Here is a 13,634-nt window from a genome sequence, read left to right as displayed (position 1 = left end):
AGAAAAAAAAAAAAAAAAAAAAAAAAAGGAATCATAAAGCAAGGGAAATAGTTGCTAATCCTAGTCAAGGTATATTAAATTCAGTAATGCTCAGACATGACGTAAGTTTTCAGAATTTGTATATGAATGAAAATAAAAATATTCTGCAAGGAAAAGCTACCTAAATGTCAGAAAAAAAGAAATACAAGCGATGAAATCCTGTGAAACCAGAATAAGATGGATGTGCTGTCTTTACTTAGCAAAGAAATCACAGAGAGTATGCAAATAGAGAATGAAAATGACACATTTTTACTTGATTCGAAAGCATTATCCATAATAGCATGTGCAATGTGTCTGCAATAATAGGGTGTAAATTGGAGTTTACATAATAGATCTTTGGAAACAGGCTCTGACTCACAGTCTGAAAATGGTGTCTCCAGTAGGGAAAGTCAACTCATAGCAGGAGAACTTCACAAAGTGCCTGTTGCATAGTCCAGGGTTCACCCATTTGCCCCCCTTTCTTGTTTGCACAGAGTATTCATCTCAGGCATCCGTTGGAATGAAAACTGTGGTATCTGGTCTTGGAAACCTTTGGTATGTTGCTCCTGATTAGACAAGTCATTTTCTCTGGGATGAAATACGTTCTTGTGAACGGTGGTAGACTGACAGCCCTAAAAGCTGGAAATCCTCTATTTGCATCCATCTCTCTCAGCCTGGATTTAATAAACTGTCCCTGTCCTCCTTTGACGACCAGCAGACGTGTTTGCGAGACAGCAGGTTTTGGTGTGTTCTGTGCCTATCCTCCTGTCTTTTTGCTGCCTCTCAGTGAAGGGGGCCAGGCTGAGCAGTCACGGCCACTGTTGCATGGGAAAAGGGGTCACTAATATAACTAAGCCAGCAGTAAGATTCTTCCACTGTTATCTCCATGGTCAGGGCTTCAGTTAAATGACAGTCCCCAGTAATATCCAGTCCAAGGACAGCTGGACGCCTTGCTTCATGTGGTGTTGCAGAGCTGAGGTCAGATATGATTTAGTTCTGATATTTCTTGTCTGTACAGTCCCTGGTCATTGCTCCGTCATTCCCTTTATTTTGCTGGTTGATGTACAGAATTTGCCAGGGCTAGCTAGTGTTAGGTCAGAGTCCAGTTTGGCATTATTAATTTTGGATGAGCTTTGCTAAGTCAGACTTCTGAATACTCCATTAGATTACTGGGAAGAATCTATTTGTCTAAATGTAATGACCGGTATAGACCTCCTTTTGTGGAGTGTGGCACTCTCTGTTGTACTGATATACAATAGAGCACTTTTGTATATGAATGCTATTTATATTTGTACTATTTATATAAAGTATATATTATATACTTTTTATATATAGATAGATATATAGATAGATAGATATAGATATATATACACTATTTCTCTGACCTTTCTCGGAGTATAGGGTAAAATGGATTGGGACCCTAAAAGCACTCGGTTCTCTCCATGGAATATATACCCCTAGTCCCACACCTAACCTAACAGAGCCAGAGGTAAATACACATTCAAACAAAATAAGGGCCCCTTTGTAATTAACACCTTCTATTTTTTTGCTAGACCAACTCAACCACTCTAAGTTTTCTATATGCTCAGCCATAGTTAATGGTAAGGTAGTGTGAGTCAATACAGGGTGAAGAGAGAAGGGATGGGATGTCTCTCATACCTCTTTATGTTCTATCTTGCATGTCTAAAGATCCAAGGGGCTACAGAGATATTGTAAATGCTTTATCTGTTCCTCTACTGAATCCAAGTTCTAATCTAGATTTCAAAAGTGTCATTAAATGTCATGGTAGTTTTGATACCATTCACTGTAATTTAGGACTATGTATAGTTCATTCAGTTCTGAGCTCTCTAATTAGACAGTAAATGAGTGTTATTTTTTCATGATACAGAAGTCTATCTGGTAAGTATTAAATTGATGGGATGTACATGTTTTTCAGATAATGTATTGGATAAGTGTTGTGCATTTGTGACTTTCAAGCATAAACCTACTAAAATCACAGAGGAATAAGATTCCTGTATCCCATATGCAGTATGCTGAACTGTCAGTCTTCCTCCAGTTCCATCAAATATTTTAGTTTTTCTTTGTTTGCAGAAAACATGTGAAAAAAATCTTTGATGATTAGTTAAAAAAACCCACAAAACACAAATATGAGTATAATCAGTACTAGCTTGACCTTTCTAAAGTGTTTGCCTTCCACAGTCTACCTCCCTCAGACTGTTGGCTAACAAATACTTTGAGTTTTACTCAAAGTAGCCATATCACTGATCTTTACATCTTTCTTCACCATATGTTGTTTCATTTTCCTGACACCTCAGTTTTTATGCCACTTGCATTTTTTACTCAGTTTGAGTACATCTCTAAGTACAAACTGTTGGATTTTGTTAAATTGTGTAACTGACACAGTTTTATGGCTTTCCCTAAACTCAGTCTATGATTAAATATATTCTCAGCCTTCTTGTTGACTTAACTATTTAAAGTTCTAGGGCAAAACAACAAACTTCATTGGGAGCTGTATATCCATCATAAAATTACTCTAAAATGTTATCTATCCAGGCTGGTTATATTTTTCATGCTTTATCACAACTTGGTGTGAGCTTTCACAACTTCTGTGCATGAAACCAAACTACTTTTCTAGCTGTCTGGGAGGGGATCAATGCATATGTCATTAGAGCATATGGAACCAAGGCTATCTTACCCTTTTGTGTTTGATTTAGGATATGTGGCATGCCAGCCTTCATACCTTTTAGAAGTGCCTGCACATAAATGAGCACAGTATGGAATAATTCAAATCATGAACCTTAAAAATATTTTACTTGTGTTTTAGATCATCCTCCAAATCTTCAAAATCATTCAAGACTTAGAACTCCACCACCTCCAATATCACATGCTCACACCCCAAATCAACATCACGCGGCCTCCATCAATTCCCTAAACAGAGGGAACTTCACTCCACGTAGCAACCCCAGCCCAGCTCCTACAGATCACTCTCTCTCTGGAGAACAGCCAGCCAGTACTCAAGAGCCAGCCCATGCTCAGGACAACTGGTTACTTAACAGTAACATCCCACTGGAGACTAGGTAGGTCATTTTCTTTAATACTTTACAATGTTGTGACTGTGTGTGCTAAGGTTGTTATGGAAAATAGAGACATCTATACTGCTAGCCATTCAGTTTGTGAACTAGTGTTTGGCTTATGTATTTTGAGTTGTACTTATTATAATACCTTGTGTCTTTTTATTTGGACTAGGAGAAGAGGAAATTGCTCTTCTTTCATAAACTATTGTCTTTAACAGCTACTCATAAGATTATTTTCCTCATTTGAAGTTGGAATCAGGATCATACATTAAATTGTTCTTGGTTTTCTTTTTTTTATATTTTCCTTTAATGTCTTTTCTTCCTATGTGGTAGGATAAATCAATATCCTATTTAAGAAACTGCAATCCATCAATATATTGAAAAGATTTAGCCTTCTAGTTGTGCCTCATCAAGCAGATACTTCTGTAGTACATCATTCAGGAAAGGTTGATCTTGTTTTACCTAATGAGGTCAGCTGCTGCATTTTACTGTCCTACAACATTGCTCTAGCAAGCATGAAATGTTGGATAGCATGGCATCAGTCAGTTAATAGTGTTTCCATTTAGCTCTTAAATTCTTTCCTACCTATGCAACACATGAAGGGTGTGACAAGAGTGCACTGAGTTGTTCTAGTTCATAGATTTCTTTGGGTTCTGAGTAGGTTCTCAAAAAGGGAGCTGTCATACTCCCTCAGCCTCAGGCCTCCCATTTGATGGTGACTGCATCTACTTCTTGCTGTCCCACTTGAAGCTCAGTTTTGGCATTCTCCAGAGATTTTGCTTCACCGTTTCCTTTGCTGCTGAGAAACCACTGGAGATGCTGGATTTATTAGCCCCCACACATGGTATCTTTTTCAGTCTACAGTGAAGTCTTCCAGGCCTAACATGGTGCACTTACTTAGCTGCCTTTTTTGCCTTGTTTCTCTTACGTTCTCAAGCCAACAAGAAAAATTTTAGACAGTTAAAAAAGATATACTAACTGAAAACAGAGCCAGGGGCCAAATTTGTCACAGCACAACTTGTGGGAATCTCATCAGTGGTAGCTTTGTCTGTATCCTGGGATAAAATGTACCCAGTTTTTCCAGCTTCTGCTAAGAAAATGTTTTTTAAAAATGAGCGCATTTGTTGATCTTGAGAAGAAGATCTGTGTGCTGGCCCTCTGAAACTTCCAAAACAGACCTCAATATTACATTTTATGGCATTTAAGGATAATTAATTTCTCTGTGACTGCTTGATTAAAAAGACCCAACTAAGAAGCTAGATCCAAAAGATTAAGACAAAATTGTAAGCAAGTGCTGCAAGTGTGACTTGGCAACAGTTTCAGTAATTATATTGTGTTACTAATTCTTGAGCATATATACCCAAGCATTGGGTATAGTATTTAAGTAATACTTAAATAACACATTTTATGTGTTATTTAAAAAAAACCCAAACAACAAAACAACCCATAAAAAAAAATACTTAGGCCACTCTCCTGAAGTCCTTTAGTGAATAATCCTCTACAGTTCTGGAGGAAGCCCTGTGCCTTTTTCTAAACCAAGTTATGAATTCTTCAGAAAAAAGATAATATACTGGTTTAATAGTGCCAAGACATCCTCACATCTGACTGGAGTCTCTCAGAACCCACCTTGCAATTGAGAAGGACCGTCCTTGCTGCTGGATCAGTGGAGGAATGTCAGAGATAAAAGTTCTTAGCTGAAAACATCCTGCCCCCATTTGTCCAGTTCTGGTGGCAATCAGGGAGGGAAATGAAGAGACAACCCTACCACAGCTTAATAAATGCAGGAGTTCACAGACAGAACAATTATCTGGCTAGTCCTGCAATGTTCCTGTTAAACTGCAAATGAGTACATCCTTACTGTCCTCATTTCTTCTCCACAAAATCATTTTTCAAGATCTGAAGCAGTCTGCTCTTTCTGCCTATCGCGTTTATCATATTATTGCTGTTAACCAGACTGGAAGCTGGAGGTCTACCTGCATGAAGAGATCTTTCTGCATCATTTGATGATTTCACTTGCATCACAAATCAGTCACATTTGTAATTGATCCTCAGTTTAACCATTTTATTAATTAGGTAAAAAATAGGTTGTTTCAAGACTGATGTGGCTTTTGACACACTCATTGGAATGGCATAAATTTGCCAGTGTCCTTTCAGAGAATGAACATGTTGGACAAGAGTATGTAATTTTATGCCAAACAGCAAATGAGCACATTTACGGAGCACAACTGACAGACTTTTGTTCCTCCGCTAAACAACATTAAGAAAATAAAATGTGCTATAATGGTGTCATAATGCAAAGAGGCTGTGCTGCACAGACAGTCAGTAAATCTGTGACAAATCTTCACTCTGATAGTCTGTTCTTCTGACATGGAGAGGCCTTCCATTTCCTTTGGTGGGAATGCTGTAGGTGTAAAAGACCAGGCTTGAGAGCTGTTTAGCAAACTTGCATGCCAAATTCCACCTCTCCGATGAAGTTGACCTTCCCCAGTGCAAAGATTTTTAGAACCAAAAAAAGACCTCCACCTAAGAGAATAAAATGCCCAACATGTAAAAGAATAAATCCTGGCCAAGGACATTAATCCAAGAATTAAGGCCTTTGAAGTACAGCAACAGGAGATTATAGTAATCTCATGTCAAAAATGGAATTGTATTTCCATTGAATATCCATTTTTTTAAAAATCCCATATTAGTCAACAGAGAGAGAAAACATGAAGAAAAAGCTATGTCTTTTAAACAGGGATTGTCACAGACTGTGAAACATGCCTACAGCTACAGGTTTTAAGCACCCCAGAGTTTAAAGAGGCTCGATTTTGACTTCCGTGGACTCCAGGAAGTGTTCAGAACTGGGAATTTAGGGTGGCTTGTCACTGCCTGGAAATTGCCATACTGTAATGCAAAGGCAAGCAGAGATGTGTAGCACAGGTATAAGCGTATCCTGTGTCTGAGAACTTTGTATGTTGCAAGAGGAAGAGCCCCTCCTCTTCTCTCCCTCCTTTTCATTAGTTTCCCTTTACTCCCTTTTCTCTGTTTCTCCTTTTTCCGCTTTCTTTTCCTGTCTGCTCCCTTTTTTGTTGCTTTAAAAGCAATATATTATCAAGGTTGTGATGAGAAGATCTTTGCTCAGCAGTCACTCCTGACAGGTAAGTCAGTTACCCCCATATTTATTCCTCACTCTTCCTTCTTCTGTGACCTCCTTTCTGTTCCCTTGCATTTACCCTTGTGGGAGTAAATAAATGCCAACTAGATGGAGGTTTAGTTGACAAACCAACAGCTTTCAGGAGACATCCATTCCCAGGGAATTTCATGCGGTAATCATGTAAAGATTCTGCCACCACAACTCATAATGAGAAGGGAGACAGTTTTTTAATGAAACAGCTATTCACAGGTAACCTCTGAGGGAGCAGGCTCTGTCCAGCCTTCAGTGAGGAGGACAGTCATGCATTAGTCACCTCGGTGACCCAGCGACCTCTCTGTTACAAATGCATACATTATAAGATTATGTAACCCTCCCCTCTTCTGTTTTATTGACAATCCACAACTGAAATTCATGGAACCAATTTGACATGGATTTTAACTACTGATGAACTTTTATTGATTGGTGTGTTGCTAGATGCCTTGCCTCTTACCCATTAAATGCTCAGTGCATGCACATATGTTGCTTCTTTTTGCATTGAATTCAACATCCAGCCTTTCCTGCATTCCCAGGGAATGTGAGGAAGCCACAAACACTTGGGGATGGATTGATGTCTCAAGTGCTATGGCACACAGCTCATGCATGTCGGTTCACTTCACTCCAAAGCTATGAATAGGAGTCATTTACTTTCATTCAGATCAAGGGGTAGATCTGTTCTGTCAAAGCAGCCCAGAGGCCTCCAAAATCAGTGAGTTGAGCTGTAGAAGTGCTGGCATTAACAGCAGGGAGAGGAAGAAGTAGAAACGAAGCTTAAGATTGAGGACATTTTAGAAGAGACGGTATCAAGGTTTGCATAATGTGACGTGGTTGGTTTCTCTTGGTAAGACATGTTACCTGGATCCAGTGTCTTTGACAGAGGACTTCTCGTTTGAGTTCACATCATGTCACTTATATCCTGTAAGCACTTAATCCTGCATAAGTGATAAAGTGTCACAGTGCTGTTATGTTCCTTTCACTACTTTTGCCCAAGGAATTTATTCGCATGCAGGCTTAGATTCAGTTTGGATGCTGAAAACAGACATGGGCAAAATCAGGACTGTTTCTCGTTTTAAAAAAGATGGGAAGAATATTCTTTTGTCAGGCCTTGAGAAACAATCCTGAAGGTGAGAAAGACACAGTGTGTTCCCAGCTGTGCCTCTGACTTAATTCTTTATGTTCCTGCTATTCTCCTCAAAAAGTACAAAACAGTTTAGCATATATAGGTCAAAATGTGACTCATCAAACTGCATGCTGGGGAGGCCAGATATTGCAAAATGCCACTATTGTGTGTGAAGTCAAAGCCAGGCTTTTTCACGTGCAGGCCCTAAGTATCTTGCCTATTGCCTGTATTATCCAGGTTATAACCAATACTCTGGTATTGGAATTTGGGTTACAGCATAACCTTTCTCCAGCTTCTGTCTGCTTGTCACTGGAGACTTATTTGGAATACTCACACTGAGCAAAACTTGCATTTTGAAACTTGTAAATAGCAAGTTGTTGCTCCACAAAGGAAAACAAATGAATCGGTAACTAAAAAGTTCACAAATGCAAAACTGAAACTTAAGCAAAGGAGTGGCAGATTTTCACTGGAGATCCATGAGGACATTAGATGGAAGTGTGCTGCCAAGGTATTTGCCACAGTGGGATATAGATACTGCACTACGCCTTTTCAGAGTGACAACACAGATGCAGGAGTATAATGAGGTTACAGCTGTGCTGGACTGGGATCTAGTCTTCTGAATCAAGCCATTCAGAAGGTTTCATGTGTCAGTTGCAATAAATAACATGAAATGAAGAGAGACATCAACTTTTTTTTATACATGCACATGGGCGTGTGTGCTTGTATGTGTGTATATGCATATATATAGTGTATATATAGAGAAGTGAGCATTCTTAAAAGCTATATATGTATATGTGTAGCATCTTATACATATAAATATATGGTCCATCATTCTAATTCCACGCATAACTGCACTATAACCATTGTGGTTTATAAGATCACACTTCATATATGCATGACTCACTGGCTTCATTCATGTTTCCATATGTATGTAGAAACATAGCAAAGCAGACATTCCTAGAGACATTGCAGGACAACCTCATTGAGATGGACATTCTCACCTCCTCCCGACATGACGGTGCTTACAATGATGGGTATGTGACACTTATGTGGTCTTCCTGTTTACTGTAGTCATTATGATCCTTGCATGAAAGCATTTGGTCATATTAGTGATGTTTAAGGGCAACACCATTGCTGGCCTCTTCCAGGATGGCTTTAAACAAATGAGGTTCTGGGGCTTGGAGCGCTGTGTCCTGTACCTATTAATTCAGATTCATTAATATGCTAGTGCGCCACAGCATGCCATTTGCTTTTTTTCCCTTGTTGTTTTGAAAGTCATTTCATTAGTAAGAAGTACCTACAGCAATTTTGAGTCCCATATAAACGAAGATTAATTTAAGTTTCATAAAAACCTTAAACCGTTATTGTGCTGGCAGCCTTATACTTCATTGTTGAACTATTATTTTCCACATACCGTGTCTTAAAAATGTCTGCTAGCAGTGGGTGTAAGCCAAGCCTTTGATTGTGACGTAACCACCTATTCTGGCATCTTTATTTAACTTTTGATCACTTAACTTTTAAGTTATAAGCAGCTTTTAACTTGACACTTAGTGCCAAAACCGTTGACCTTGTGTTGGCACTTTCTAATTTGGTAGCCATCATTAACTGAAGATCTAATTGGTGTACTTGAACACTGCAGGTACCTCTTTGCTCGGAACAGATACATCTGTGTCTAAGTAAATACTTTACAAAACACAGAATAGTATCTGCTCTTTGTGAAAATTACTGTTTCAATGTAGAGCATTAGTAGAAATAATGAATCTTTCTCTAATGCTCTGCAGTCATGCTTAGTCTAGTACCAATAAAACCATGGCTGTAATACTACAAATACCTGTTTGGGAGAATTATGTGTTACTTTATATTGTACATATCAGTGGCTTTTGTGCATGATGGTCTTTCTGCATGTGACATTTCCCCCTGTAACTGCACAAATGACTTCAAGGGGAAAATAGAGTCACATCTTCATCTGATGTAATCCACTGGCTTGACTGAATCCCATGGATCCATGCTGATTGCATTTATGCTGGCTGCAAATCTGGCCCCATAAACCATGGCAGAAGGTGCAGACTGCACCGGGGCTGTTTCTCAGTCCTCACAAGCTGCATTTTTCTTTCACATCAGCATGGTGATAGACAAGTCAGATCTGTTTCCCAAGTTTCATTCCCAAAATCTGAATGCCTTATACTTCATGATGTCCCACCGAAATTAGTTTTTTCATTTAGGATTCCCATGGAGAGAACTCCCATTGGGACATTTCATGTCAGGAACTCATGGACTGCAGTGGGTTCCTTGTGTGCTGACTTTCATGAGTCTCACACAAGGTCCTCATAGGCTGGCTCTCGGGCTGCGTTTGTAGTAATGGGCAAAATACAGTGCCTCCCAATGTGTCACTGGACAGGAAATGCTGTTGCCTTTGACAGTGATTCACACTTTTTAAAGGTAGGCATCAAACTAAGGTGCTCTGGACTGCTTCCTGGAAGCAGTGCCTTTCCCCACTAGTGAGACACAGGACTTGATATTTGGGCTTTGATGCTTTTAGCCATGCCATTGTTCGATGGTTAAATTTGCAGGGTGGGGACAGTGTGAATATTCCCCTCTGTGACAATTTGGGTGCTATGGAATGGCTTAAGCTCTCTTTCCCCATCTCCATTCACCGATGCCATACAAAAAACGCTCTCATGCAGTGATCAATGAATTGGTAAACACCCTCCCCTCTTTAATCTGACCTACGCTCCTCTTCAGTCTCCGTAGGGCATTTCTGTGGGAGTGTGAGCAGGCCCCCGGTGCTGCCTGTGCCACCAGTCTGTTGTAGCTGTGCTTGGGGTCTTCATCTCACTCTAACATCAGCTCTTCCACAGAGGGGACTAATGCCCTTGAAGAGTTCTCTGTGGCATTGTTGGCACTGTGATTTTTTGTTTCGTTTTGTTTTCCTTTACTCTGTGTGACTTGCCTTTGATTTTTATTCTTCTCTTTTGTGCATGCCATCCATGTTCGTAGCCAGCATTGTGTGGAGCTGCTTTCCTCGTTCCAGCAGCAGTCGCCATCCTCCCGTCCGTCTCCCTCGGCTTCAGTTTGTGTGAGGAGTCACTTGCTGTTGGTCTTTCTTCCCTCAGGCACTTCCTCTTCAAACCTGGAGGCACTTCTCCCCTTTTTTGTACGACATCACCGGGATATCCCTTGACGTCCAGCACTGTGTACTCACCTCCCCCTAGGCCCCTTCCCAGAAGTACCTTCTCTAGGCCTGCCTTTAACCTGAAGAAACCCTATAAGTACTGTAACTGGAAATGCGCTGCTCTGAGTGCCATTGTCATCTCGGTCACGCTGGTGATCCTGCTGGCGTATTTCATAGGTAAGCTTATTTCTGTGGGGTTTTTTTCTGCTTTTCTTTCATTTGTCTATAAACCCACCCGTAATGGTAATGTTTGGGAAGCAGAGGGTCAAGATTATGGTACAAATAAGGCCTCTGTTGACTTAAGTGTGGTTGCAGTGCTGTGGTAGGGAGTCTAACACATGTCATAGAGCTAGAAGACCTTAGTAGAACACGAGTCATACATTGTGCTCCCTTCAGTGGCATGGATTGTTTATGTTCTGAAGAAGAAAGTATACCTGGAGTGAGATAAACTCACCAGTTTTTTTCAAAGCAGCCCACTAAAACCGGCATTGAAGTCTGTATTCCAGTCACAGTCACATCCAGGTCTGTGCGAGTTTTCTGCCATTGACTTTGATGGGACAACATCAGAACTAAGATCCTGATACATAAAAATACAGGTTTATTCTGTCTTTTTGTGGTACATCCGCCATTTAACCAACTATATTGAAGACCACAGGGTGACTGGGAGGGTGGAGAAAGACTGGGTTTAGATCATGGTCCAACAGGTCCTTTTTTGAGTAGGAGGAGTTGGGGAAATTTGCTACTTGGGTGTAGAAGTGGATTTTTCTTGAGCTGTGCATGATCTGAATTTCTTTGGTTTATAAATGTTGTCCCTGTTCATTGCAAAGAAGCATTCTCAGTGTTTGTTGCAAAAGTAATTGAACTGTTAGAAGTGAAAATTGTGTTTTTCAGCCTGTAAATTTGGGGTGTTACCATTACTTTTTCTTCAGTTAGATTTGATATTTGTGTTATAAATATCTGTCAAAGGTCCAGTCCTAGACTTCTGTTTTAAACTGTCAGTGGTGCAAACTCTAGTTGTCAGACACTTAACAGATGTGATCATGGGTAAAAAAAGCCCATTTCTCATGGCACAAATGAGCTTTTTTGATTTGGCTGTGACTTCCTGTACACTAATGATCTATAAAAGGTTGTGGTTAGAATTACAAATCTTAGCCTGGATCGAAAGATTTTTTGCTTTCATTTCACATGAGTATAATTAGCACTACCACAAAGGACTGCTTTTGCTGTGTTCCTTTTATGTACGCTTCTTTAATGACTGATACTTTTCCACTTCTGCCTTGCATCATACTCTGGTCACTTTTATGTCTCCTGTAAGAGGAGCAGGAATGATTAATTAACCAACATTAAATCAGCAGCAGTTTGATGAAATATGCAGTCAATTTTCATCATTTGCTATGTACATTTGGACTCGCCTTTCTCATTTGTCTGGTATTCTCCTTATGCCCTGAACATGGTTCCTTTGGACATTATCTCAGTGTGGCAGAGGAGTATTGTTATAACTCAGAATAGCAGTGCCTGTTAATTCTGACGGAGGAGGTCTGTGCCGTTTGATAGATGGAGAAGAGTTTGGTTTGCCACTTAGTGTTCTCCAACTCAAACCCCTTTGTTTCAGGGTTCTGGAAAGATCGGGCTCCTGTTTTAAAATCACAGTTAATGAACTGAAGAGACAGGTCCATTGAGTGTTCTCCCATCCTTTTTTCTCCATTCAGATGAGTTCTGTGGCATTTGCCAGGCTCCAATGGATGGCTGGCAAGGTGCCAGAAATGCTGATCAGGTTGAACTGCTGTAATTATGGGTCATAATTACTAATTTCTAAAGGAACTATCAATTATTAAAAATCAAATTCGATGGTTCAGTTCAGCATAAACATACTTAGCAAAGATTGTCTGTACCAGACCCAGTGTTCTAATCAACAAGCAAAGAGGCAGATATTTAATTAGATTTTGATGAAAAAATGTGTTTAATTTCAAGTATAATCAATTATTAATTACTGTAATGAGTGACTCTGGCAGGGTTTACTAATTAACTCATTTAAAAATTATGAATAACCTTTTCATTTGTAATTATTTTCTACATCCTGTCAAGTTGCAGATGAGAATTGTATCACCTAAACCAAAAGAAAAAAAATTAATCAGGGAGTCAAAATATTTGTACTTTTACTAAGTTAAGCTGAGACATTTTGAATTCTATAAAAATTACACAGTTCTTAACAGGAATTGGTTCATTCTTTTAAATAACCTGGTCTGTTATTAAAACAAATCACCATTTTTCCTCCAGTTTTTGTTTTTTTTCCCTCCCTATATTTGCATAGTTGTGTTTTCTTACAGATACCTTTCCTCATGTAAGCAGTGTCTTGCTCTTTTTGATGCCATGGGGACTATTTGAGTGGTAAGATATAACTTAATCATGAGTAAGAAGGTCTAATCTATAGAACAGCTCATGAGTGTTGGGAACTTGGCTATATTCCATCTGCTCTTGTTAGTTAAAACAACCATAGAAATTATCTTTTTAATGACCATTTTCATTTTCCAATGCAAACTGAGGTCACTGGAAAGACTCCCATTTAAGTGAATGGACTTTGGATTGGGTCCCATGGCAGTGGCTTGGCATTTACTCTATTTTTTTATGCACTGGTCGGTTAATGGAAATACTTCAGAGTAATGCCTAGGGATTCAGGATGCTCTTCACAGCATCAGGCAACTCAGAGTCCTCTGAATAAATATTAAAAACAACCCATTGCTGGCCTTACCTTCCTGTACAAGTGTGTGGAGCTAGCGACATCAAAAGATACATAAGGGAGTCCTGCTATTGGCAATACTTTTTGTGTGACAGATGCTCAGACACAGCTGTGATGGGCAACCATCTGAGGCAGGCAGAGCCACCTGGAAACTGCGAAGCATTGGGTCATGTCTGAAGTTCTTTGCTGAAGCTAGTTATTTTTGAAATTCATCTGAAGCACTTGCTAAATCATTTGTTTAAGGCTGAAAGGCAGAGTTTCCATTATTTTATGAAAGTCTTTATGGCATTTAGTAGTCTGAGGTTCATTTATCTTGCTGGGCTTTTTCAAAGGAGAGGAGA

The 13,634-nt window shown here is 39.5% G+C and overlaps 1 protein-coding gene across 6 annotated transcripts in view; it reads left to right on the top strand.

Annotated features, from left to right (window-relative positions):
- The window catches only part of TENM4 (teneurin transmembrane protein 4), a 358,119-nt gene that overhangs the window by 135,179 nt on the left and 209,306 nt on the right, over positions 1–13,634 (top strand). For all 6 annotated transcript variants that reach the window (XM_037377895.1, XM_037377897.1, XM_037377893.1 and 3 more), the window contains 3 exons: positions 2,843–3,095; positions 8,320–8,418; positions 10,498–10,733. In XM_037377895.1, coding sequence (XP_037233792.1) covers positions 2,843–3,095; positions 8,320–8,418; positions 10,498–10,733 — 588 coding nt within the window. The remainder of the gene's footprint in view (positions 1–2,842; positions 3,096–8,319; positions 8,419–10,497; positions 10,734–13,634) is intronic.

Source organism: Falco rusticolus, chromosome 2 (genome assembly GCF_015220075.1).
Source record: "Falco rusticolus isolate bFalRus1 chromosome 2, bFalRus1.pri, whole genome shotgun sequence".
In the NCBI taxonomy this organism is placed as follows: Eukaryota; Metazoa; Chordata; class Aves; order Falconiformes; family Falconidae; genus Falco; species Falco rusticolus.
This window is presented reverse-complemented; position numbering and strand designations above follow the sequence as displayed.